Source organism: Heloderma suspectum, chromosome 1 (assembly GCF_057233095.1).
Source record: "Heloderma suspectum isolate Gila_16-S chromosome 1, 16-S_ref, whole genome shotgun sequence".
In the NCBI taxonomy this organism is placed as follows: domain Eukaryota; kingdom Metazoa; phylum Chordata; class Lepidosauria; order Squamata; family Helodermatidae; genus Heloderma; species Heloderma suspectum.
This window is the reverse complement of record NC_139458.1, coordinates 372,155,250-372,179,989: the sequence shown is the minus strand read 5'-3', so window position 1 is coordinate 372,179,989 and position 24,740 is coordinate 372,155,250. Positions and strand designations below refer to the sequence as shown.

General features: G+C 43.5%; 1 protein-coding gene across 1 annotated transcript in view; it reads right to left on the bottom strand.

The window, feature by feature from the left end:
* Window positions 1-24,740, bottom strand: part of LOC146359856 (cation channel sperm-associated auxiliary subunit epsilon-like) — a 201,478-nt gene that overhangs the window by 172,094 nt on the left and 4,644 nt on the right. Inside the window, exons 2-3 of the mRNA XM_084828250.1 lie at window positions 22,651-22,699; window positions 10,702-10,775 (exon numbers count right to left, since the gene is read on the bottom strand). Of these exons, the coding sequence (XP_084684376.1) occupies window positions 10,702-10,775; window positions 22,651-22,699 (123 nt within the window). The remainder of the gene's footprint in view (window positions 1-10,701; window positions 10,776-22,650; window positions 22,700-24,740) is intronic.

Sequence of the window (24,740 nt, the reverse complement as noted above, 5' to 3'; positions counted from 1 at the left end):
GGATAGACTGGAGTGCTGGGCTGAAAACAACAGAATTACATTTAAAAGGGATTAAATGCCAAGTTCTGCACCTAGGAAAAATAAACCAAATGCACGGTTATAAGATGGGGGATACTTGGCTCAACAATGCTACAAGTGAGAAAGATCTTGGAACTGTTGTCGATCACAAGCTGAATATGAGCCAACAATGTGATGTGGCTGCAAAAAAGGCAAATGCCCTTTTGGGCTGCATTAATAGAAGCGCAGCTTCCAAATCCCGGGAAGTACTAGTTCCCCTCTATTCAGCACTGGTTAGGCCTCATCTGGACTACTGTGTCCAGTTCTGGGCACCACACTTTAAGGATGCAGACAAACTGGAGAGGGTTCAGAGGAAAGCAACAAAGATGATCAGGGGACTGGAAACAAAGCCCTAAGAGGAGAGACTGAAAGAATTGGGCATGTTTAGCCTTGAGAAGATTGAAGGGAGATATGATAGCGCTCTTCAAGTACTTGAAAGGTTGTCACAGAGAGGAAGGCCAGGATCTCTTCTCCATCATCCCAGAGTGCAGGACACGGAATAATGGCCTCAAGTTACAGGAAGCCAGATTCTGACTGAACTTCAGGAAAAACTTCCTGACTGTTAGAGCAATATGACAATGGAACCAATTACCTAGGGAGGTGGTGGGCTCTCCCGCACTGGAGGCATTCAAGACAAGGCTGGACAGCCATCTGTCAGGGATACTTTTACTTGGATTCCTGCATTGAGTAAGGAGTTGGACTCGGTGTTATAGGCCCCTTCCAACCCTACTATCCTATGTTTCTATGAGATTACAAAGGTATTCTCTGAATTTTGACATTAATAAATTCAAAGTAGTGAAGATACAGTATTGTACCACCAAAACTACAATAACATACAACAATAAAACTACACAATAATAAACTGCACTTCTGCTGTGTGTTACAGATCACAGCTGACTGGGTCATACTTCAGGGAAAGCCTGTGTCACAAGATAAGTCTTGGGGAGATGTATGAGGATATGTATAAATGTCAGGTCTCTGGGGACCTGTCTAATGACAGTTGATAATGCTAGGGGGTGTTGTACTAATCAATCTTTTTCTTTCTGTATATATGGCAGAACAAACCTTCTTTATTTCAACTGCCAGCACCCTTAAGTTAATCTCCCCACTTTTGTCAAAGTACAGTGTATAATCTGCTGTGTGTGTACCATATCTCTGAAAAGTTCCCAATATTTCCGAGTTTGTTTGGAGCACTTATACATATGCAAATTCACACGTGTGTGTGAACAAGGACATCCGGCAACATTCCTGTTTCCCCTTATTAAATGCAAAGGCTTTACTCTGTACCTTAGACAAGGAAAGGAATCTTTTCATCTGCCAGAACAGCAGATGGTATTCCAAAGTGCCTCTCCTACACTAATGCATCTAATGGCACTTCTTTGTCTCTCCTCCTCCCATGGGCTGAATTAGAAGCACCCAACCACATTTACTAACAACAATTGTACACCTTCTGGAAAAAATAATGTGTGTGAATGTTTGTGGAGCCTGAAAGAAAATAATATATAATCCTGTACAAACACTGATGTGGTTCGCACGACATGACAACCCAAGATAAAACAAGCCATGCTAAGAACCCATGGCTTGTTGCTGGCTGTGCCTTGTTTAAGCCATGGGCTCTCATGTCGAGCAAACCCAGGACTGTGGGTTGTGCATAGTTTGTTCAAAAGGCTACAGTGCCATTTGACAAGAGTAACAACAAAGCCAACTGCTCCACTTGCCTTGTGATCTCACTAGCCATTTCCCGGCCATGAAAGTTTGCCTGGCATCATCTCCAGGAGTGTTCAACCCACCTCTCTACTCCCTCCTGCAGTTCTGTGCTTCCCAAGAAACTGTTTCCCACAATAGCAGCAGGTTGATTTTTGTATGCAGCAAAGCTGCTCTGATCTGCACTGACTGATCTTGAAGAAAGGTGGCTATGTTTCCAAGTTTAGTTGTGTCTACATCTTCTGGACTTGTCCACTCGGTAGCCATTTTACTTTACTCCACAGCCACTTTTATATTACATCTCAATACTGGATCTGGCTAAGAGCTGTGATGGCTAAGAAAACTCCACCCTCACCAGAGTCCCAAATGGAGGAGGAAGAGTACTACTCTGCTTCACTATTCTCATCCAGTGTTCAGCCCTCCTCACAAGCATCACAAGCCATATAGTTAATGCAGGCAACTTCTCAGGTGCAATCTTCCCGAAAAGGCCAAACCAAAGAACTAAGCACCAGGTTCTGGACTGATGTTGAAGTAGGAGTATTCATCGAATTCTGGGTCAGTCCAGAGGCACAGGAGGCCCTACAGAGGCCCAGACATGACACTCTGTTCCCATGATTTTCTAAGCAGATGACACTGCAAGGCTTTGTACTTAGCCCTACACAGTGCAAGGAAAAGCTGCACGGACTAAAGAAGTTTAAGGAAATAACGACCAACAAGTGCTTAGGTATTGAGCCACGCACCATGGCATTTTATGACAAGTTGGTACAATTCTGCTGGACAGGAGGGACGTGACACCTGGTTATACCACTGGCAGTGGCATCCCCTTGTCACACCCATCAGGAGTTAGACATCACCCCCCAAAACCCAGCCTTTCACCCACCAAGGATTCCTCCTCACTGACACCAGGGCTGTCAAGGAAAGTGTATGCTTCATGGAGAGAGCTTACCATGGGAGAGGACCCCTCTGCAGTGCTGCCACTGGTCTCAAGTACAGCTAAGCAGTGTCACATCCTGTTGGCAAAAGTCTCACTGCCACTAGATACTGCCCCCGCTCCCCCATGCTTCATATGGAGCCTGTCACAGAATGGCCTGCAACAATTTCAGTTGAAGATGCACATGCAAAGACAGGCAGAGACTGTGTCAGCCCCTCTGGGAACCCATCTCTATTGGCCTTACAAGCTATAACTTCTTAGTTTCTTCTTACAGTTTGACCCATTTTCCCAAGCTAAATTGACTTTATGGGGCAATCCAGAATTAAGAACTGCAAAGAAAATGTTTTTATGGCAGACCTGGACAGATAAAATGATCTTTACCCTGGATCAATTACTGGGGATTGATGATGAGTTTTTATTATTTTAAACTTGGTGAGATCAATTTGATTTGCCTGCTACAATGGAATGGCTTTTACTGCTTCGGAGTCTCCTTCGCTACTGGAAATACCTATTGAAACTAATCAGATATATTGACCTACAATTCATGTTTATAAATATTTATTATCAATGAATAAATATGATACAAGTGGTTTATAGCAGGAATAGAACAGGGAATTGGAACATCTTATTTTGTTTAATCAATGGACTGCCGTTTGGGTGCCTGTATCAGACATCTCATGGAGAAGGAAATGGCAACCCACTCCAGTATTCTTGCCAAGAAAACCCCATGGAACATATCACAAGGCTAAAAGAGATGACGCCGGAAGATGAGCCCCTCAGGTCGGAAGGTGTCCAATATGCTACTGGGGAAGAGCAGAGGGTATTTCCAAGTAGCGCCAGAAAGAGTGAAGCGGCTGGGCCAAAGCCGAAAGGACCCTCAGCTGTGGATGTGTCTGGTGGTGAAAAGAAAATCCGATGCTGTAAAGAACAATATTGTTTAGGAACCTGGAATGTCAGATCAATGAATCAAGGTAAGCTGGAGGTGGTCAAACATGAGATGGCAAGATTGAACATCGACATCTTGGGAATCAGCGAACTAAAATGGACAGGCATGGGGGAATTTAATTCAGGTGACCATCATATCTACTATTGTGGGCAAGAATCCCTTAGAAGAAATGGAGTAGCACTCATAGTCAACAAAAGGGTGGGAAAAGCAGTACTGGGGTACAATCTTAAAAATGATAGAATGATCTCAGTACGAATCCAAGGCAAACCATTCAACATCACAGTAATTCAAGTCTATGCCCCAACCACTGAGGCCGAAGAAGCTGAGGTTGATCAGTTCTATGAAGACCTACAACACCTTCTAGAACTAACACCAAAAAAAGATGTCCTCTTCATCATAGGGGATTGGAATGCTAAAGTAGGAAGTCAAGAAATCACCGGGATAACAGGCAGGCATGGCCTTGGTGTACAAAATGAAGCAGGACAAAAGCTAATAGAGTTTTGCCAAGAGAACATGCTGATCATAGCAAACACTCTTTTCCAACAGCACAAGAGGCGACTCTACACATGGACGTCACCAGATGGTCAATATCGAAATCAGATTGATTATGTCCTTTGCAGCCAAAGATGGAGAAGCTCCATACAGTCAGTCAAAACAAGACCTGGAGCTGACTGTGGCTCAGATCATGAGCTGCTTCTTGCAAAATTTCGGCTTAAATTGAAGAACGTCGGGAAAACCACTAAACCGTTCAGGTATGACCTAAATCATATCCCTGATGAATATACAGTGGAGGTGAGGAATAGATTTCAGGGATTAGACCTGATAGACAGAGTGCCTGAGGAACTATGGACGGAGGTCCGTAACATTGTTCAGGAGGCAGCAACGAAATCCATCCCAAAGAAAAAGAAATGCAAGAAAGCAAAGTGGCTGTCTGATGAGGCTTTACAAGTAGCTCACGAAAGAAGGGAAGCGAAAAGCAAGGGAGAAAGGGGAAGATATACCCAACTGAATGCAGAGTTCCAGAGAATAGCAAGGACAGACAAGAAGGCCTTCTTAAATGAACAATGCAAAGAAATCGAGGAAAACAACAGAATGGGAAAGACTAGAGATCTCTTCAAGAAAATTGGAGATCTCAAGGGAACGTTTTGTGCAAAGACGGGCATGATAAAGGACAAAGAAGGCAGGGACCTAACAGAAGCAGATGAGATTAAGAAGAGGTGGCAAGAATACACAGAAGAACTATACAGGAAAGATCTGAATGTCCCTGATAGCCATGATAGTGCGGTCACTGAACTTGAGCCGGACATCCTAGAGAGTGAAGTCAAGTGGGCCTTAGGAAGCATTAGTAACAACAAAGCTAGCGGAGATGACAGTATTCCAGCCGAGCTATTTAAAATCCTAAAAGATGATGCTGTTAAAGTGCTGCATTCAATATGCCAACAAATCTGGAACACTCAACAGTGGCCACAAGACTGGAAAAGGTCAGTTTACATTCCAATTCCAAAGAAGGGCAATGCCAAAGAGTGTTCAAACTACCGCACCATTGCGCTCATTTCACATGCCAGCAAGGTGATGCTCAAAATCCTACAAGCTAGGCTTCAGCAGTATGCGAACCGAGAACTACCGGAAGTACAAGCTGCGTTTCAAAGAGACAGAGGAACTAGAGATCAAATCGCCAACATTCGCTGCATCATGGAGAAAGCAAGAGAATTCCAGAAAAACGTCTATTTCTGCTTCATTGACTACGCTAAAGCCTTTGATTGTGTGGATCACAACAAACTCTGGCAAATTCTTAAAGTGATGGGAGTACCAGACCACCTTGCCTGTCTCCTGAGAAACCTGTACGAGGGTCAAGAAGCAACAGTAAGAACCAGACATGGAACAACCGATTGGTTCAAAATTGGGAAAGGAGTACGACAAGGCTGCATATTGTCACCCTGCTTATTTAACTTATATGCAGAGTACATCATGAGAAATGCCGGGTTGGATGAATCAGAGGTCGGAATTAAGATTGCTGGGAGAATTATCAACAACCTCCGATATGCAGACCATACCACCCTAATGGCAGAAAGCGAAGAGGATCTCAAGAGCCTCTTGTTGAGGGTGAAAGAGGAGAGTGCAAAAGCTGGTTTGAAACTCAACATTAAAAAAACGAAGATCATGGCATCTGGCCCCATCACTGCCTGGCATATAGAAGGGGAAGAAATGGAAGCAGTGACAGATTTTACTTTCTTGGGCTCCAAGATCACCGCAGACGGTGACTGTAGCCATGAAATTAAAAGACGCTTGCTCCTTGGGAGGAAAGCTATGGCAAACCTAGACAGCATAGTAAGAAGCAGAGACATCACCTGGCCGAAAAAGGTCCGTCTAATGAAAGCTATGGTTTTCCCAGTAGTAATGTATGGCTGTGAGAGCTGGACTATAAGGAAGGCTGAGTGCCGAAGAATTGATGCTTTCGAACTGTGGTGCTGGAGAAGACTCTTACAAGTCCCCTGGACTGCAAGGAGGTCCAATCAGTCCATCCTAAAGGAAATCAACCCTGAGTGCTCATTGGAAGGACAGATAATGAAGCTGAAGCTCCAATATTTTGGCCACCTAATGCGAAGAGAAAACTCCCTGGAAAAGACCCTGATGCTGGGAAAGACTGAAGGCAAAAGGAGAAGGGGACGGCAGAGGATGAGATGGCTAGATAGCATCACGGATGCAATGAATATGAACTTGAGCACGCTCCGGGAGAGAGCGCAGGACAGGAAGGCCTGGCGTGCTATGGTCCATGGGGTCACAAAGAGTCGGACACGACTGAACGACTGAACAACAACAACAATCGGACATCTCAACAGATCTTCGGTTACACCTTATCCAGCCCAAACTTTTGAATGCCACATCTTTTTAATAAAGGTTTGTCAAATTCAGCTAATTGTTGGAGGTGTAATGCAGTCAATGCTTCTCTTATTCATATGTTTTGGAAATTCCCGACGGTTACCTCCTTTGGGGAGGAAGTTATTATATAGATAAATGTTGTATTGGAAAGCTCTTTAATATTTACTGATGTAAATGTTCTTTTAAATTACTTGGCTGCTTCTTGGAATGTAACACATGGTCAGCGTAAATGGATCTTTCACGCCCTTTTGGTTGCTAAAAGACTGATACTACGATACTGGAAGGATAAAAGCTTACTACCTATAATGCAATGGATTGACAACTTAACAACGCTAGCAACAGTTGAAAGAGTGCTATAAGGTGTAACTTGCAAATAGACTTATATGTGGATATTTGGTCTGCTTTTATTGAAGTTTATGTGTAATCTTTTTCTCTCTCTCTCTTTCTAGATTATTGTAATAATTCAAAACTGAGCGTTTTAGAGTATTTTTTGGTTATGTTTTTGTTTGATTGTTTGTTAAAATTCACAAAAAAAATTAGGGAAAAAAAGGAAAAAATGGCTGAGCACCTGGCCATTGACTTGTGTTTGATGTGCAGCTAGACCCTTCTACGCACAGAAGCTATGTGGGCCTCAGTGTTTGAGCTGGACAATTGGGATGATGCCCATTTCTGTGGAAGTTTCTTGATATCACGGAAAACTTTTGACACCATCACTGACAACATCAGCTCAATTATCCAGGGGGAAAATATGGTAACGTGCTGAGCTGTGCCAGAAAAAAAGCAGTTAGCACTGACCCTCTACAAACTGGCATTCAACCTGGGCTATTTCCCACTCAGTACCACTTTTAGAGTTGGGAAATCAACAACCTGTGAAATTTATAGAGACACGGTGCGAATCCTGAATGAGGTTTATATGACAGATGTCACAAAGGTAGAAGATGAAAAAAAGAACACCCAAGGCTTCCATAAGCTTGGATTTCTTTGTGTGTGTCTGTGGGAGAAGGGGTTGGATTCGTCCCATATAAGACTCCTCACTCCCGAGGGTAAGGGGCCACAGTTCTATAACCAAAAGTGTTTCTAAAGCAGTTTATGGTTTTGCAGGCAGTTGTAGATGCTGAGAGCAAGTTTATAGAAATGCATGCTGGTGTTTCTGGAAGAAGTCACGACACAACTATCTTCTGGAATTCACCTGTGGCAGGTATGCTAGCCACACGCACATTCTTCACCAGCTCACCTGTAATGATTAATGGGGTCCCCATGCACCCTCTCAACCTAGGCAACCAGGCTTTTGCGCTTCAACCTAGGCTCATGGAACCATACTGCACTTCGAAAATGCCCAAAGAAAAAAACTTCAACTACTACCACAGCAGGGCGAGAGCATTTGGGCAACTAAAGTCACAGTGGTGCTGTCTGTAAATGCTTCTGGATGTTGAGGAAGACCTGGAAATGGATGTAATTGTTGTGCGCTGTATTCACAACACTGCGAATCAAATGGTTACATGACCCTGGAGGAGAACCCCCACCTTCCTGGTCCTAGGGTTGAGAACAATGCCATCCCCATTGATCCCCGGTGCCAGCAGCCTGCCCTGTGCTCTCTGAATCCCCGCTCAGGAATAGCATTGCATGGTGAAGAGTGAGCAATACAAGCAGCTATTGCTGACTTCATCTGGGAAACATTATCCACACATTCTCCATGGCTAAATACTGTGTGCTACCATGCAAGGCCATTAGGCATCCCAGCCCAACAAACAAATGAAGCACTTTCCTGCCTCCAATATAACAACTTGGGACCAGGATACCTAGCAGATTGCCTTCCCTTATATATACCCAGGTGACATTTAAGATAATCAGAGGAGGCCTTGCAAGTCACTCCAAAATGAACAGAATGTTGTCATGAAGAACCCAGACAGCAGGCTGTAGTGGTACCCACCCTCTGGAAAATCCTCCATTGTGCAGTTCAGGAGGCAGACAACGTGACACCTAAGACCTATTGAATCCCTGTCACTGGATCACTGGGCCTACTGACTGAGAGCCCTTGTGTCTTGTTTGGATGAAGTTTCAGTTTGTTAGCCTACATCCTAATCTAGCCTTCTGCAATCTGGTGCCCTCCAGATGTTTTGGACTTCACAGAATCATAGAATAGTAGGGTTGGAAGGGGCCTACAAGACCATAAAGTCCAGCCCCCTGCTCAATGCAGGAATCCAAGTCAGAGCATCTTTTAAAAGGTGGGCCTGAGCCCCAACACACTAAACAACGCATTTGAACCTAGTTTTCAGCACTTCTGTTTCACAGAAGGCAAACTTTTTCTCTTCCCATTTACCTGCCAACTCATTCCCTCCTAACTCTCTTTCTCTCTCACCCTGGGTCACCACCCACTGATATATACACACACACTCACACCACCCATCCATCCACCGATCCCAACTGCCTGTAAGAAAATGTGTTACGTTAATAAAAAATAAAAAGTGGGAGTGGTAGTGTACTTTGGCAGGAGCTAAGGAAGTTGTCCAGGGCGGCACTGGTGTGCACAGGCACCATGTTGCCTACTCCTGCCTTATAACAACCACTCTAACATGGGTCAGTATTATTATCTTCATCTTATGAGAGTGGCTTGCCTAAGGCCACCTAATGAGAATTGCTTAATTCATTGCTCAGTTTCTTAGCCATTACACTACAACTTGGTACAGGAGTAGAAAATTCTGTTGAAATGATGAGAGTTGTAATATAGAGAAAAGAAACATTTGGCTGCTCTGCACTATAAATAAATGACAGCTTGGTACTGAGCCTCTTGCACAGTCAGGCTGCTATGGCTATCATTTTTCATAGCTGCTACCCTCTTTACTACTCTTGCAAGGTCAAATGACAAGACAACATGAGAGCACACAGGACATACAGATAATCAGAGAATTTGGATAATATGCATTTGAGTTAGGCTGCAGTCTTATGGTCCCTGGGAGGGTGTCCCATGGGCCATAGCATTTTTCAGATCGTTCTTGGATGGGGAGCTCCAACCCTGAATGTCCCCTCCCAGCTGCTATGAAAACCTCCATGGTTGGCTGTTTTCCAAAGGTGGAATTCTGACATCAGAAAGGGGGAAAGGAGGTGAGCCAGGGATTGGCTGGGGGAGACGGGAATGCCAGGAGAGGCTGTGGATCCACAGACATACACCTGAACCAGCTGCTGATATATGGCTGTGGGAGCTGGCATTGATCAATTCCCTCTCATTGAAACTAATGGGAGAAAATTTATTTTAAAAACTGCTCGGAGAGAGAGGGGGTGGTGGAAACAGCAGAAATGCTCCTCTACCATCTCTTCTCCTCTGCTGGGCTTACAGTCACAGAGCTTTTGATCCTTAGATGCTCCAACATTGGAGCTCTCCACATCAAACCATAGGATTTCTCTGTTAATGTATACATTGCATATGCATCATACAATTATCTGAAATGCATTTTAAAAACACACATGTAATATGTATACAAACGTGCCAGTATTAAATATATAGGATGTCTATTATCTAAACCTTGATTGTTTAATGGACCAATATGTTAATGTACCAATACTCCTCTTCATATTTCCACATATTAGTTTGCCTTCTATGTGAGCAGCACTCCCATTAACATAAATATTTGATCATTCAAATATTCCTCCTGCTCTCTGACTGAAAGGGCATTTTCAGTACCACATAAGAAAAGCCACGCTGGATCTGACCACAGGCCCATCTAGTCCAACATTCTGTTCACACAGTGGCCTTTGAGCTGCCTATGGGAAACCCACAGGCAGGACATGAGTGCAACAGTACCCTCCTGCTCATGTTCCCTGGTAACTGGTGTACATAGGAATACTGCCTCTAATACTGGAGGTAATATATACCCATCAGGACTGGTAGCCATTGATAGCCTTATCCTAGATAAATTGGTCCAGTCTCCTTTTAAAGCCATCCAAATTGGTGGCCATCACTACTTCTTGTGATCACGAATTCCACAGTTTAACTATGTACTTTGTGAAACACATGTGTGAAGCATGCACTTCACTGCTGTCCCTTGTCAACAAAAAACAAACTGATGCAGAGATTTCAATTTTTTCAGTGTAGCTGTAAAGCAGCAAACCCTTTATTATTCTTTCCTTCTCCCCCCATGCTACTTAAGTATATCCATATATTATGACACATTTTTGCATTCCTTACCTTTTATCCTCAACAGAACATAAAACGGAAATATCCCATTCCACAAATTCAGTCCCTTCATACTCTAGATATATCTAGACAAAGAGAAGACCATTTAGAAATATTCAAATGTTTTCATATTTTTTTTCTTTAAGGCAATTTGACCCAACTCTTTAGCTGAAGACTCCTAGACTGGCAAAGATGAATAAAAAACAAGACAGTCCCTGCCCCCAGGATTAAAATCTAAAATACATGATTCAAAAGAAAAAGCGGATGGGGACGGAGATGGGAAAAAAGCAGTTCTTTAAGTTGCAGCATTCTTATAACAACCAGCTGAGGTGGAAACTGTTTGGAGAGAGAAGGAGTCAAAAGGAGCTGCTGTCTCAAATTGAGGATGTCAGAGAATTTCTCCACGAATCTCGGGCGCATTCAGCCCCCCGAAATTGGTGGAGAAACGGTCTCCCCCCCCCCCCCGCGACGGGACTTACCTTGGTTGAATGTCCCTGGCGGCGGCGGTTCGGCGGCGGCCGGTCTTCCGACTGGCTGCCGCCGCCATTTCCAAGTAAAAAACAAAACAAAAAAAAAGCAAACGTGATAGGCTACGTAAAGATTTACATAGCCTATCATGGCTAGATTTTTAAAAAACACCTTGATAGGCTACGTAAATGTTTACGTAGCCTATCACGGCTGACTTTGGGGAAAAAAAAAAAGCGCGAATGCAAATGGCGGTGCCCATGGGCGCTGCCATTTGCGTTCCTTATTTTGGCAAGTGTAGTCTACGTAAATGTTTACGTAGACTAAACGTGCCAAAATAAGGAACGCAAATGGCGGCACCCATGGGCGCCGCCATTTGCGTACGCACTTTTTTTTCCCCCCCAAAGTCAGCCGTGATAGGCTACATAAACATTTACGTAGCCTATCACGGCTGACTGCAGGGATGCAATCGGCGGCGGCTACGGCCGCCGCCATTTGCGTCCCAGCAGGAGATGACGTTTCACGGCCGGAGGGACGGGGCGCCTCCCCCCTGGCCAGAACTTCGGCGAGGAGGGACGGGGCGCCTCCCCCCCAGCCAGAATTTCAGGGGGAGGGATGGAGCGCCTCCCCACCACTGCGAAGCAAGCTTCGGGATCAGGTAAGTGACTTCCGTCCATCCCTATACAGGTGATTGAATGGCCCTGCTTCCTTGCCTCCCTCTGCTGCAAACTGATGGAATGACTGCTGCTAGTTGAGGAAGAACCAAAGTCACCTGATCATGTAATGGGAAAAGCAGCATAAATGATACCACAAAATTCTGGATAAATTTAAATTCAGTAACGGATCTTATCACTTGAAAAATGGATAAAAAGTTATATTTGCTACTTTGGCTCACGAGCAGAAATGTTTTAATCCATTTTTCTAAGTGACAGCCTTTCTCAGAATAAAGAGAATTAAAATTTGACACCATTGGAATATTCACAACTCAGTCCTATTCATTTCTACTCAGAAGTAAACAAGTCCCATTGATTTTAATGGGGCTTATTCCCAGGAGTACAGGATTGCAGCCTCAGGGTCTAACTCTGGGATTTGAGCTGAATGACGAAGAACCATCACAGAAAGATGGGATGAGATAGGTTCTGACAAAATGCTTAGGGAAAAGGACAAGACAGTTCATAAAGAAAAATAGAGGAAACTGGATCCTGGAAAATATTCTGTCACTGTTTCAAGAATGGACCACACATAGGCCAGTCACATATAATTCCCTCTATTGTCAATATTCAGGCCATTACTTGAATAGCCAAAATGACACCACCTAGACAAAAGAAGACTATAGCAGCAACCTGGAGGAAACCACGTTTGCAGAAGTACAAAACATATTTAGAAAAAAATCTATCTGGGGGAACCACAAAAATACCCTAATTAGTTCTGAACAATGACTGAAATCAGTAATGGACTGTACCCTCCAGATGTTTGGACTACAACTCCCAGAATTCCACATCATTGGCCATGTTGACTGGAGCTGATGATGTTGCACTTGCCTTGAAAAATTAGGTTCACAGTTTAGCAATGCTTCTGTTCTTAGTCTTCTTCCTGGATTCCAAGGTGACAGCAAGTAGCCCAGACAACCTTTGCCCAGCTTAGGCTGGTGCACCAACAGCAGCCATTTTTAAGCCAGATCTGCCCAGTCACATATGCACACAGATTCACGAATGTCAGAGAAATATGTTTGGGAGGTGGTGGAATTCAATTACTTTTCCTAGGTTCAACCCCCCCCCCAAGACTTAATTTTGGTTCCTGCTGTGGAGCGAACTCAGTCTGCAGCAAGTCTGCCCAGTTTGTGGATTTTGCACACTTTCCCCCACAGGTTCTGATATTTGCGCAAATTTCTGAGCAATTTGCGCAAATTGTGGAATCTGCCAAAAAAAAGCGCAAAAAAGTTCCCAGAGTTTGGAGAAAAGCCCACAGCTTGGCTCGCAAACACAAATCAAGTCATACATGCTGCAGAACTCCATCGAGTGAAAAAAGAACTGGATTTCCCAGCAACAGACATCCCTACACAGATTTGAATAATATACTGCACTAAATGCGGAGGCTGCCTTCAAAAAACATTTGAAAACTACAACAGATACAAAATGCCTCTGCAAAAGTGTTGCCTAGTGCTGTTATTCAACATCTATACCTACTGCACTGCCTTCTAGTACATTTCCAGGATCAACTCAAAGTACTGATCATTACCTTTAAAGCTCTAAATGACCACAATGTTTAAGGGACTGTCTCCTTCCATACAACCCTGTTGTTGTTTATTCAGTCAGTCGCTTCTGACTCTTTGTGACTTCATGGACCAGCCCACGCCAGAGCTTCCTGTCGGCCGTCGCCACCCCAGCTCCCCCAAGGTCGAATCCATCACCTCCAGAATTTCATCCATCCATCTTGCTCTTGGTCGGCCCCTCTTCCTTTTGCCTTCCACATTCCCTAGCATCAGCATCTTCTCCAGGGTGTCCTGTCTTCTCATTATGTGGCCAAAGGACTTCAGTTTTGCCTTTCATATCATTCCCTCAGTGAGCAGTCTGGCTTGATTTCCTGGAGGATGGACTGGTTTGATCTTCTTGCAGTCCAAGGCACTCTCAGAATTTCCCTCCAGCACCACAGTTCAAAAGCATCTATCTTCCTTCGCTCAGCCTTCCTTATGGTCCAGCACTCGCAGCCATAGGTTACTACAGGGAATACCATTGCTTGAACTATGCGGACCTTTGTTGTCAGTGTGATGTCTCTGCTCGTCACTATTTTATCAAGATTTGTCATTGCTCTCCTCCCAAGAAGTAAATGTCTTCTGATTTCCTGGCTGCAGTCAGCGTCTGCAGGAATCTTTGCACCTAGAAAGACAAAGTCTGTCACTCACTCCACATTTTCTCCCTCTATTCGCCAGTTATCAATCGAGCTGGTTGCCATAATCTTGGTTTTTTTGAGGTTTAACTGCAACCCAGCTTTTGCACTTTCTTCTTTCACCGTCATCATGAGGTTCCTCATCTCCTCCTCACTTTCAGCCATCAAAGTGGTATCATCTGCATATCTGAGATTGTTAATGTTTCTTCCAGTGATTTTAACTCCAGCCTTGGCTTCATCAAGCCCAGCACGTCACATGATGTGTTCTGTGTACAGGTTGAATAGGTAGGGTGAGAGTATACAACCCTGCCATACTCCTTTCCCAATCTTAAACCAGTCCGTTGTTCCGTGGTCTGTTCTTACCATTGCTACTTGGTCGTTATACAGATTCCTCAGGAGGCAGACAAGATGACTTGGTATCCCCATACCACCAAGAACTTGCCACAATTTGTTATGATCCACGCAGTCAAAGGCTTTAGAATAGACAATAAAACAGAAATAGATGTTTTTCTGAAACTCCCTGGCTTTCTCCATTATCCAGCCAATATTGGAAATTTGGTCTCTAGTTCCTCTGCCTTTTCTAAACCCAGCTTGTACATCTGGCAATTCTCGTTCCATGAATTGCTGCAATCTACCCTGCAAGATCTTGAGCATTACCTTACTAGCATGTGAAATAAGTGCCACTGTTCGATAGTTTGAACATTCTTTGGTGCTTCCCTTTTTTGGTATGGGGATATAAGTTGATTTTTTCCAATCTGTTAGCCATTCTTGTGTTTTCCAAATTTGCTGGCATATGGCATGCATCACCTTGACAGCATCATCTTGCAAGATTTTAAACAGTTCAGCTGGGATACCGTCATCTCCTGCTGCCTTGTTATTAGCAATGCTTCTTAAGGCCCATTCAACCTCACTCTTCAGGATGTCTGGCTCTAGCTCACTGACCACACCGTCAAATCTATCCCCAATATTATTATCCTTCCTATACAGATCTTCCGTATATTCTTGCCACCTTTTCTTGATCTCTTCTGCTTCTGTTAGATCCTTGCCATCTTTGTTTTTGATCATACCCATTTTTGCCTGGAATTTACCTCCGATGTTTCTAATTTTCTGGAAGAAGTCTCTTGTCCTTCCTATTCTATTATCTTCTTCCGCTTCCACGCATTGCTTGTTTAAAAATAATTCCTTATCTCTTCTGGCTAACCTCTGGAATTTTGCATTTAATTGGGCATATCTCCCCCGATCACTGTTGCCTTTTGCTTTCCTTCTTTCTTGGGCTGCTTCCAGTGTCTCAGCAGACAGCCATCTTGCCTTCTTGGTTTTCTTTTTCTTTGGGACTTTTTTGTTGCCACCTCCTGAACAATGTTGCAGACTTCTGTCCATAGTTCTTCCGGGACCCTATCTACTAAATCTAGTCCCTTAAATCTGTTCTTCACCTCCACTGCATATTCATGAGGAATATTCGTGAGCTCATATCTCACTGATCTGTGGGTCTTCCCTATTCTCTTTAGTCTGATTCTAAATTGTGCAATAAGAAGTTGGTGATCTGAACTACAGTCAGCTCCAGGTCTTGTTTTTACCAACTGCATAGATGTCCGCCACCTTTGGCTACAAAGGATGTAGTCAATCTGATTTCGGTGTCGACCGTCTGGTGAAGTCTATGTATAAAGTCGTCTCTTAGGTTGTTGGAAGAGAGTGTTTGTTATGCACAGTGAGTTGTCTTGGCAAACTTCTATCAGCCTATGTCCTGCTTCATTTTGTTCTCCCAGACCATGCTTGCCTGTAATTCCAGGTGTTGTTTGACTATCCACCTTAGCATTCCAGTCTCCTATAATGAAAATAACATCTTTTTTTGGCATACTATCCAGTCGGTGCTGCAGATCCTCATAGAACTGATCTACTTCTGCTTTTTCTGCATCTGCGGTTGGGACGTATATTTGGATCACTGTGATGTTAAATGGCTTACCCTGAATTCAAATTGAGATCATTCTGTCATTTTTTGTATTGTATCCAAGCACTGCTTTAGCCACTTTATTATTAATTATGAAGGCTACTCCATTTCTTCTGTGGTCCTCTTGTCCACAGTAGTAGATCTGGTGGCCATTTGATGTGAAGTGGCCCATTCCAGTCCATTTCAGTTCACTGACACCCAAAATGTCTATATTTAATCTTGACATCTCCCCAATAACCACATCCAATTTGCCCTGGCTCATAGATCTTACATTCCAGGTTCCTATGGTGTGTTGATCTTTAGAACATCGGATTCGTCGATCACCACCAGCACCATCGGCTGCTAGCCGTCCTTTCGGCTTTGAGCTAGCTGCGTCATCACATCTGGGGCTAGTTGAACTTATCCTCTGTTCCTCCCCAGTAGCATTTTGACCATCTTCCGACCTGGGAGTCCCATCTTCTGATGGTATACTGACATATCTCTGGTTGTATTGATCCATTTAGTTTTCATGGCAAGAATACTGGGGTGGGTTGCCATTTCCTTCCCGAGGGATCGTGTTTAGTCTGACTTCTCTGCCATGACCTTCCCGTCTTGGGTGTCCCTTCACGGTTTAGCTCATGACATCATTGAGGTGCTCAAGCTCCAGCACCACGACAAGGTAACGATCTCCTTTGCTGAAGCCATATAACCCTACCTGTCCACTAAGGTCCCACCATCATCTAAAGTTAAGAATGTGGGAGAGTACCTTTCATAGAATAGTAGGGTTGGAAGGGGCCTACAAGGCCATCATAGTTGCCTTGTAGGCCCCTTCCAACCTTTGTACAGTACAACAACCTTTGCTGTTGCAGAGCTCAAAATGTGGAACTCGTTGCTCTGAGAAATCCACTTGACCCTCTTTGCTAGTTTTCTCAGGTAACTGTTTCAAGAAGTCTTTAGCCCGATTTTTATTTCACTTTTGCTTCCTGTGAAATATGTGTTTTTTTTATTCTTTGATTTAATGCTGTTTCAGTGAGTGGGTTAATAAGATTTTTTTAAATTGAGCACTCTGTCCTTAGAATGAAAATGTGGAATAGAAACTGTATAATCATCCCATTGATTTCTGAGTTGCTCCAATCTAGTGTCCCAGATGTTATATATGAGAGCTCTGAACCACATTTCAACCACATAAAATAATTCCTGCATTTTTTACAGTAATTTGACCCCATTCTTCAGTCAAAAAGGCTCCCAGAAGGGCTTACAAAGATGATTAATAATAAGGCAATCTCTGCCCTAAGTTTACTATCTAAAAGGCACAATACAAATACGTAAGGGAAAAGAAAACTCAGGCACCAGTTCTTAGTATAAAAGTTCTTATAGGTGTTCTTTGTTGCTCCATGCAACTGTTCCTTCTCTGGCCAAGGTATGGTGCTTGGGTTTTCTCCACCTTGCTGTGATGTTTATCTTGGAAAGCAGAGGGTGCAGTCTCCCAGTGGCTCTTGGTTTTCTGTCCAAATTAATGAGACCAGAGACACAGTCCCAGGGGACTGTCAGTTGGAGCTGTGTGTTCCTTCTAGCAGGGAAGGGTGAAGTGAGCTCCCTGCAGCTGCTCCCTCTCTGACTTATGTATGCATCCATGTTGATCTCCCACTTGCCATGATGTTCTTCCAGGAAGGCAGAGGGTGCAGCCTCCCAGGGGTCCCTGGTTTTCTGGCCAATGAATGAGGCCAGAGTCTGCAGACTCATGGAACTGTCAGTTGGAGCTGTGTGTTGTTTTGGGGAGAGAGGGGTGAAGCAAGCTCCCTGCAGCTGCTCTCTCTCTGGCTGATGTAGGCATCCATGTTGTTCTCTCCTTTGCCATGATGTTCTTCCTGGGACTCCAGGCATAGTATCCAATGTTAGTCCTATGGAGGGCAGACCTATTGAAATGAATTGGACAAGTCTTGACTAACTTAGGTCTCATTCATTTCAATGGGTCTACTGTACATAGAACTAACACTGGCTCCTACCCAGAGGATGCAGCCTCTAAGCAGCCCTTTGTTCTTTAGAACTAAGATTTCTAATTTCTTTAATGCTAAATGGCCAAAGAACTGGAAAACCTGGAATGGGTTTATTTCTGTACCAGAGGACTGGAGAATGGCCAGTGCAACACCATTTTTTTAAAAAAAAGGATCAAGGGGGAATCCAAGAAATTACAGACCGGTTAGCTTAATGCCTATTCTGGGTAAATTGAATAAAGCATTATTAAATTTAAAGTTAGTAGGCATAGAGAAGGAAAAGCCTTGCTGAAAGAGAATCAACATGGCTTCTGCAAAGGTAAGTCTTGTCTCATTAACCTTTGAGTGAGTCAACAATCATTTCGACCAGGGTGATCTGGTAGACATTGTTTACTTGGACTTCCAAAAGCCTTTTGGCAAAGTCCCTCACCAAAGACTCCTGAACAAAGAGAAGACGCCCACTTATGGATTAGTAACTGGTTGAAGAACTGAAAGTAGGGTAGGAATAAATGGTAAATTCTCCCAATGGAGGGATGTAAATAGTGGGGTCTACAGGGATCTGTACTGGAATCAATGCTTTTCAACTTTATAAATGATATGCAATTGGGAGTAAGCAGTAAGGTGGCGAATTTGCAGATGACACCAAATTGTTTAGGGTAGTAAAAACCAAATGGGATTGCAAAGAGCTCCAAAAGGCACCCTGCAAACTCAGAGAAAGGGCATCAAAATGGCAAATGCAGTTCTATGTAAGCAAGTGTAGAATGATGCACATTTGGGCAAAAAATCCCAACTTCATGTATATGCTGATGGGAACTGAGGTAGCAGTGACTGACCAAGAAAAAGATCTTGGGGCTGGGGTGGACAGCTCAATGAAAATGTCGGCCCAGTGTGGGGCTGCTGTGAAAAAGGCAAATTCCATGTTAGACATAATTAGGAAAGTTAACGAAAATAAAACTGCCAAGATCATGCGCCCCTTATACACATTTATGGTGCAACTATACTTGGAATTCAACATCACAGTAATTCAAGTCTATGCCCCAACCACTGAGGCCGAAGAAGCTGAGGTTGATCGGTTCTATGAAGACCTACAACACCTTCTAGAACTAACACCAAAAAAAGATGTCCTCTTCATCATAGGGGATTGGAATGCTAAAGTAGGAAGTCAAGCAATCACTGGGATAACAGGCAGGCATGGCCTTGGTGTACAAAATGAAGCAGGACAAAGGCTACTAGAGTTTTGCCAAGAGAACACGCTGATCATAGCAAACACTCTTTTCCAACAGCACAAGAGGCGACTCTACACATGGACATCACCAGATGGTCAATATCGAAATCAGATTGATTATGTCCTTTGCAGCCAAAGATGGAGAAGCTCTATACAGTCAGTCAAAACAAGACCTGGAGCTGACTGTGGCTCAGATCATGAGCTGCTTCTTGCAAAATGTCAGCTTAAATTGAAGAGCGTAGGGAAAACCACTAAACCGTTCAGGTATGACCTAAATCATATCCCTTATGAATATACAGTGGAGGTGAGGAATAGATTGAAGGTATTAGACCTGATAGACAGAGTGCCTGAGGAACTATGGATGGAGGTCCGTAACACTGTTCAGGAGGCAGCAACTCAATCCATCCCAAAGAAAAAGAAATGCAAGAAAGCAAAGTGGCTGTCTGAGGAGGCTTTACAAGTAGCTCACGAAAGAAGGGAAGTGAAAAGCAAGGGAGAAAGGGGAAGATATATCCAACTGAACGCAGAGTTCCAGAGAATAGCAAGGAGAGACAAGAAGGCCTTCTTAAATGAACAATGTAAAGAAATCGAGGAAAACAATAGAATGGGAAAGACTAGAGATCTCTTCAAGAAAATCAGAGATATCAAGGGAACGTTTTGTGCAAAGACGGGCATGATAAAGGACAAAGAAGGCAGGGACCTAACAGAAACAGATGAGATTAAGAAGAGATGGCAAGAATACACAGAAGAACTATACAGGAAAGATCTGAATGTCCCTGATAGCCATGATAGTGCGGTCACTGAACTTGAGCCGGACATCCTGGAGAGCGAAGTAAAGTAGGCCTTAAGAAGCATTACTAACAACAAAGCTAGAAGAGATGACAGTCTTCCAGCTGAGCTATTTAACACTCCACAGTGGCCACAAGCCTGGAAAAGGTCAGTTTACATTCCAATTCCAAAGAAGGGCAACGCCAAAGAGTGTTCAAACTACCGCACCATTGCGCTCATTTCACATGCCAGCAAGATGATGCTCAAAATCCTACAAGCTAGGCTTCAGCAGTATGTGAACCAAGAACTACCGGAAGTACAAGCTGGGTTTCGAAGAGGCAGAGGAACTAGAGATCAAATCGCCAACATTCGCTGCATCATGGAGAAAGCAAGAGAATTCCAGAAAAACGTCTATTTCTGCTTCATTGACTACGCTAAAGCCTTTGATTGTGTGGATCACAACAAACTGTGGCAAATTCTTAAAGAGATGGGGGTACCAGACCACCTTACCTGTTTCCTGAGAAACCTGTATGAGGGTCAAGAAGCAACAGTAAGAACCAGAGATGGAACAACCGATTGGTTCAAAATTGGGAAAGGAGTATGACAAGGCTGCATATTGTCGCCCTGCTTATTTAACTTATATGCAGAGTACATCATGAGAAACGCCGGGTTGGATGAATCACAGCTCGGAATTAAGATTGCCGGGAGAATTATCAACACTCTCATATACACAGATGATACCACCCTAATGGCAGAAAGCGAAGAGGATCTAAAGAGCCTTTTGTAGAAGGTGAAAGAGGAGAGTGCAGAAGCTGGTTTGAAACTCAACATTAAAAAAACAAAGATCATGGCATCTGGCCCCATCACTTCCTGGCATATAGAAGGGGAAGAAATGGAAGCAGTGACAGATTTTATTTCCTTGGGCTCCAAGATCACCGCAGACGGTGACTGTAGCCATGAAATTAAAAGACGCTTGCTCCTTGGGAGGAAAGCTATGGCAAACCTAGGCAGCATAGTAAGAAGCAGAGACATCACCTTGCCGACAAAGGTTCGTCTAATCAAAGCTATGGTTTTCCCAGTAGTAACGTATGGCTGTGAGAGCTGGACTGTAAGGAAGGCTGAGCACCAAAGAATTGATGCTTTCGAACTGTGGTGCTGGAGAAGACTCTTATGAGTCCCCTGGACTGCAAGGAGGTCAAATCAGTCCATCCTAAAGGAAATCAACCCTGAGTGCTCATTGGAAGGACAGATACTGAAGCTGAAGCTCAACTATTTTGGCCACCTAATGTGAAGAGAAAACTCCCTGGAAAAGACCCTGATGCTGGGAAAGACTGAAGGCAAAAGGAGAAGGGGACGGCAGAGGATGAGATGGCTAGATAGCATCACTGATGCAATGAATATGGACTTGAGCACGCTCCGGGAGAGAGCATAGGTCAGGAAGGCCTGGCGTGCTATGGTCCATGGGGTCACGAAGAGTCGGACACGACTGAACAACAATACTTGGAATTCTGTGTACAGTTCTGGTCACCACACCTACAAAGGGGGCTGGAAAGTTTAGAGTTGGAAAGAGTGCAGGAAAAGGCAACTAAAATGATCAAGGGGCTGGAGCAACTCCCCTATCATGAAAGGTTACAACATCTTTTTAGCTTAAAAAAAATGGCCAAAGAATTGGAAACATGGAACGGGCCAGGGGAGTCATGATAGAGGAATACAAATATGCATAGTGTGGAGAAAGTGGATAGGGAGCCATTTTTCTCCCTCTCTCATAATGCTAGGACCCAGGGTCATCCCATTAAGCTGATTGGTGGGAGATTTAGTACAGATAAAAGTACTTCTTCACACAGTGCATTGTTAAAACTATGGAATTCGCTTCCACAAGATGTAGTGATGGCCACTCATTTGGATGGCTTTAAAAAGGGATTGGACAAATTCATGTAGGATAAGGCTATCAGTGGCTACTAATCCGGATGGCTATATGCTACCTCTAGCATCAGAGGCAGTATGCCTATGTACACCAGTTGCTGGGGGGTATGGGCAGGAAGGTCTGTCCTGCTTGTGGGTTTCCCATGGGCAGCTGATTGGCCACTGTGGGAACAGAATGCTGGACTAGATGGATCTTGGTCTGATCCAGCATAACTCTTCTTGTGTTCTTATGACTGATAAGAAACAGAAAATATTCAAGCTATCCATCAAAAGAAGCATCAATTCAAATATCGGAGAAGCTTTTGAAGTCAATGAAGTTTCAAATGGAACTCAAATTTTTCAGAATTAAGCGTGCCTAATTTCCTCTGAATTGCTCGAGGACTTTAAAACTATTTCTAGTACGTCTATTTACCAATGATTAACTTCTAAAATTAAGAATGCTGGGACACATATTTCTAGAAGTCCCACATCTGACTTGAAAGTCTTCTCTCTAATCCCATATATATAGGAGCTGCCTATGTTTATTCAGAGAGGAGCAGAAGATGTTATGTACTTTTTAAAGCACTCTATCCTTTATTATATCACATTCCCAACCCTGAGCCTTGACACTCGATAAACATACTAGGGCTGAGCCCTAGCATACACAAATTTAAAACTACAGCCAGCTTCGGTGTCATAATTCCCTAAAATGGTAAACAACTAAGATCAGTGTGGTAATCTGAGAAAGCTAGGAACTTTTAATATAATACCAGTTTTAAACATTAAGTACTTACCGTAGTTCTTGCATTGAATATAATATAGTTTTCTACTTTAGTTTTATATCTGAAAAAAAGATTGAAAACCAAGGCATTCATTAACCAAAGCAAAAAAGCATGTTTTCCCATGATCAAACCCAGCATACATACCAGCATTCTATATGCTTAAAGTAGTTTATAAGTTCAATATTTTGGCTTCTCCTGAGGGAAACCCCTGATCTAATCATAGTGTGAAATCCTTTCATTTTTTGCTCCCTCACAGAATTACAATTGCCAGCTGCCTGCTTTATCTGTAGATACTTGCTGTTCAAACAGCCAATTTCCGTTGGGGTATAAATTGAATAGATACATAAGCTGAAATGTATTTGAAGGCCCACTACTGATCTTACAAGTGTAATAAAGCTATTCACTATATACACTATCATTCAACTTCATAGGAACTAAGCCCCAACATATTTCATCAATAAAGATCTCCTATGTAATTATCAGATCTACCCATGATTCGCCAGTTTAAGATTAAAACAAATGTTACCTGGGCAAACACATTCCCAATCCTACGTACAAAGATAATACAAATGTAGGAGGTATTTGCAGAGGAAATTTGGCAGACAGGTGGGTGGTGGTGTTTGACTCTGCCTGATTCTCCTCTGCAAATGACCCTCAGGCTGTTTCCTCCACAGCCAAGTTTCAGTTATTGAACCCAACTAGGGAAAATACTTAAAACTACCTGGGAAGGATTTGCACTGAAAAATCAACACAGAATAGTGATGTTATGCACTACCTCCTGATTCTCCCTTGCCCATGCCTGATTAGAACACAGAGCTGAGAATCCTGTACAGTTCTGCCCTAAGGTGGCACAACGACCATGGGTTCATCAGTTAGTATAATAGCATTTCAAAATTTTATTGCTATGGATAACAAGTTGAAAATAATGTTATGAACATGCCACATTAATATGCTTCTAAAATATGATCATGTTTTGTGTTGCACATGCAAACATGACTTCTCCTGCTTGCAGAAGTCTGAAAACCCATAGAATGAGCTGGAAATAGCAAACCTTTAGGTAGCAAAGTTATAGAGCTCAGTGTGGCCACAGAATATAAGATCGTAGAGAACTGACTGTAAGAGCCAAGACAGCGGCAATGAACATCATTTGCACAATTACCAGAGTCTCAGATTTAATTCAAGTACTTGTTGTTGTTGTTCAGTCGTTCAGTCGTGTCCGACTCTTCGTGACCCCATGGACCATAGCACGCCAGGCCTTCCTGTCCTGCGCTCTCTCCCGGAGCGTGCTCAAGTTCATATTCATTGCATCCGTGATGCTATCTAGCCATCTCATCCTCTGCCGTCCCCTTCTCCTTTTGCCTTCACTCTTTCCCAGCATCAGGGTCTTTTCCAGGGAGTTTTCTCTTCGCATTAGGTGGCCAAAATATTGGAGCTTCAGCTTCATTATCTTTCCTTCCAATGAGCAGTCAGGGTTGATTTCCTTTAGGATGGACTGATTTGACCTCCTTGCAGTCCAGGGCACTCGTAAGAGTCTTCTCCAGCACCACAGTTCGAAAGCATCAATTCTTCGGCGCTCAGCCTTCCTTATAGTCCAGCTCTCACAGCCATACATTACTACTGGGAAAACCATAGCTTTGATTAGACAGACCTTTGTCGGCAAGGTGATGTCTCTGCTTCTTACTATGCTGTCTAGGTTTGCCATAGCTTTCCTCCCAAGGAGCAAGCGTCTTTTAATTTCATGGCTACAGTCACCGTCTGCGGTGATCTTGGAGCCCAAGAAAATAAAATCTGTCACTGCTTCCATTTCTTCCCCTTCTATATGCCAGGAAGTGATAGGGCCAGATGCCATGATCTTCGTTTTTTTAATGTTGAGTTTCAAACCAGCTTTTGCACTCTCCTCTTTCACCCTCAACAAGAGGCTCTTTAGATCCTCTTCGCTTTCTGCCATTAGGGTGGTATCGTCTGCATATCGGAGGTTGTTGATAATTCTCCCGGCAATCTTAATTCCGACCTCTGATTCATCCAACCCGGCATTTCTCATGATGTACTCTGCATATAAGTTAAATAAGCAGGGTGACAATATGCAGCCTTGTCGTACTCCT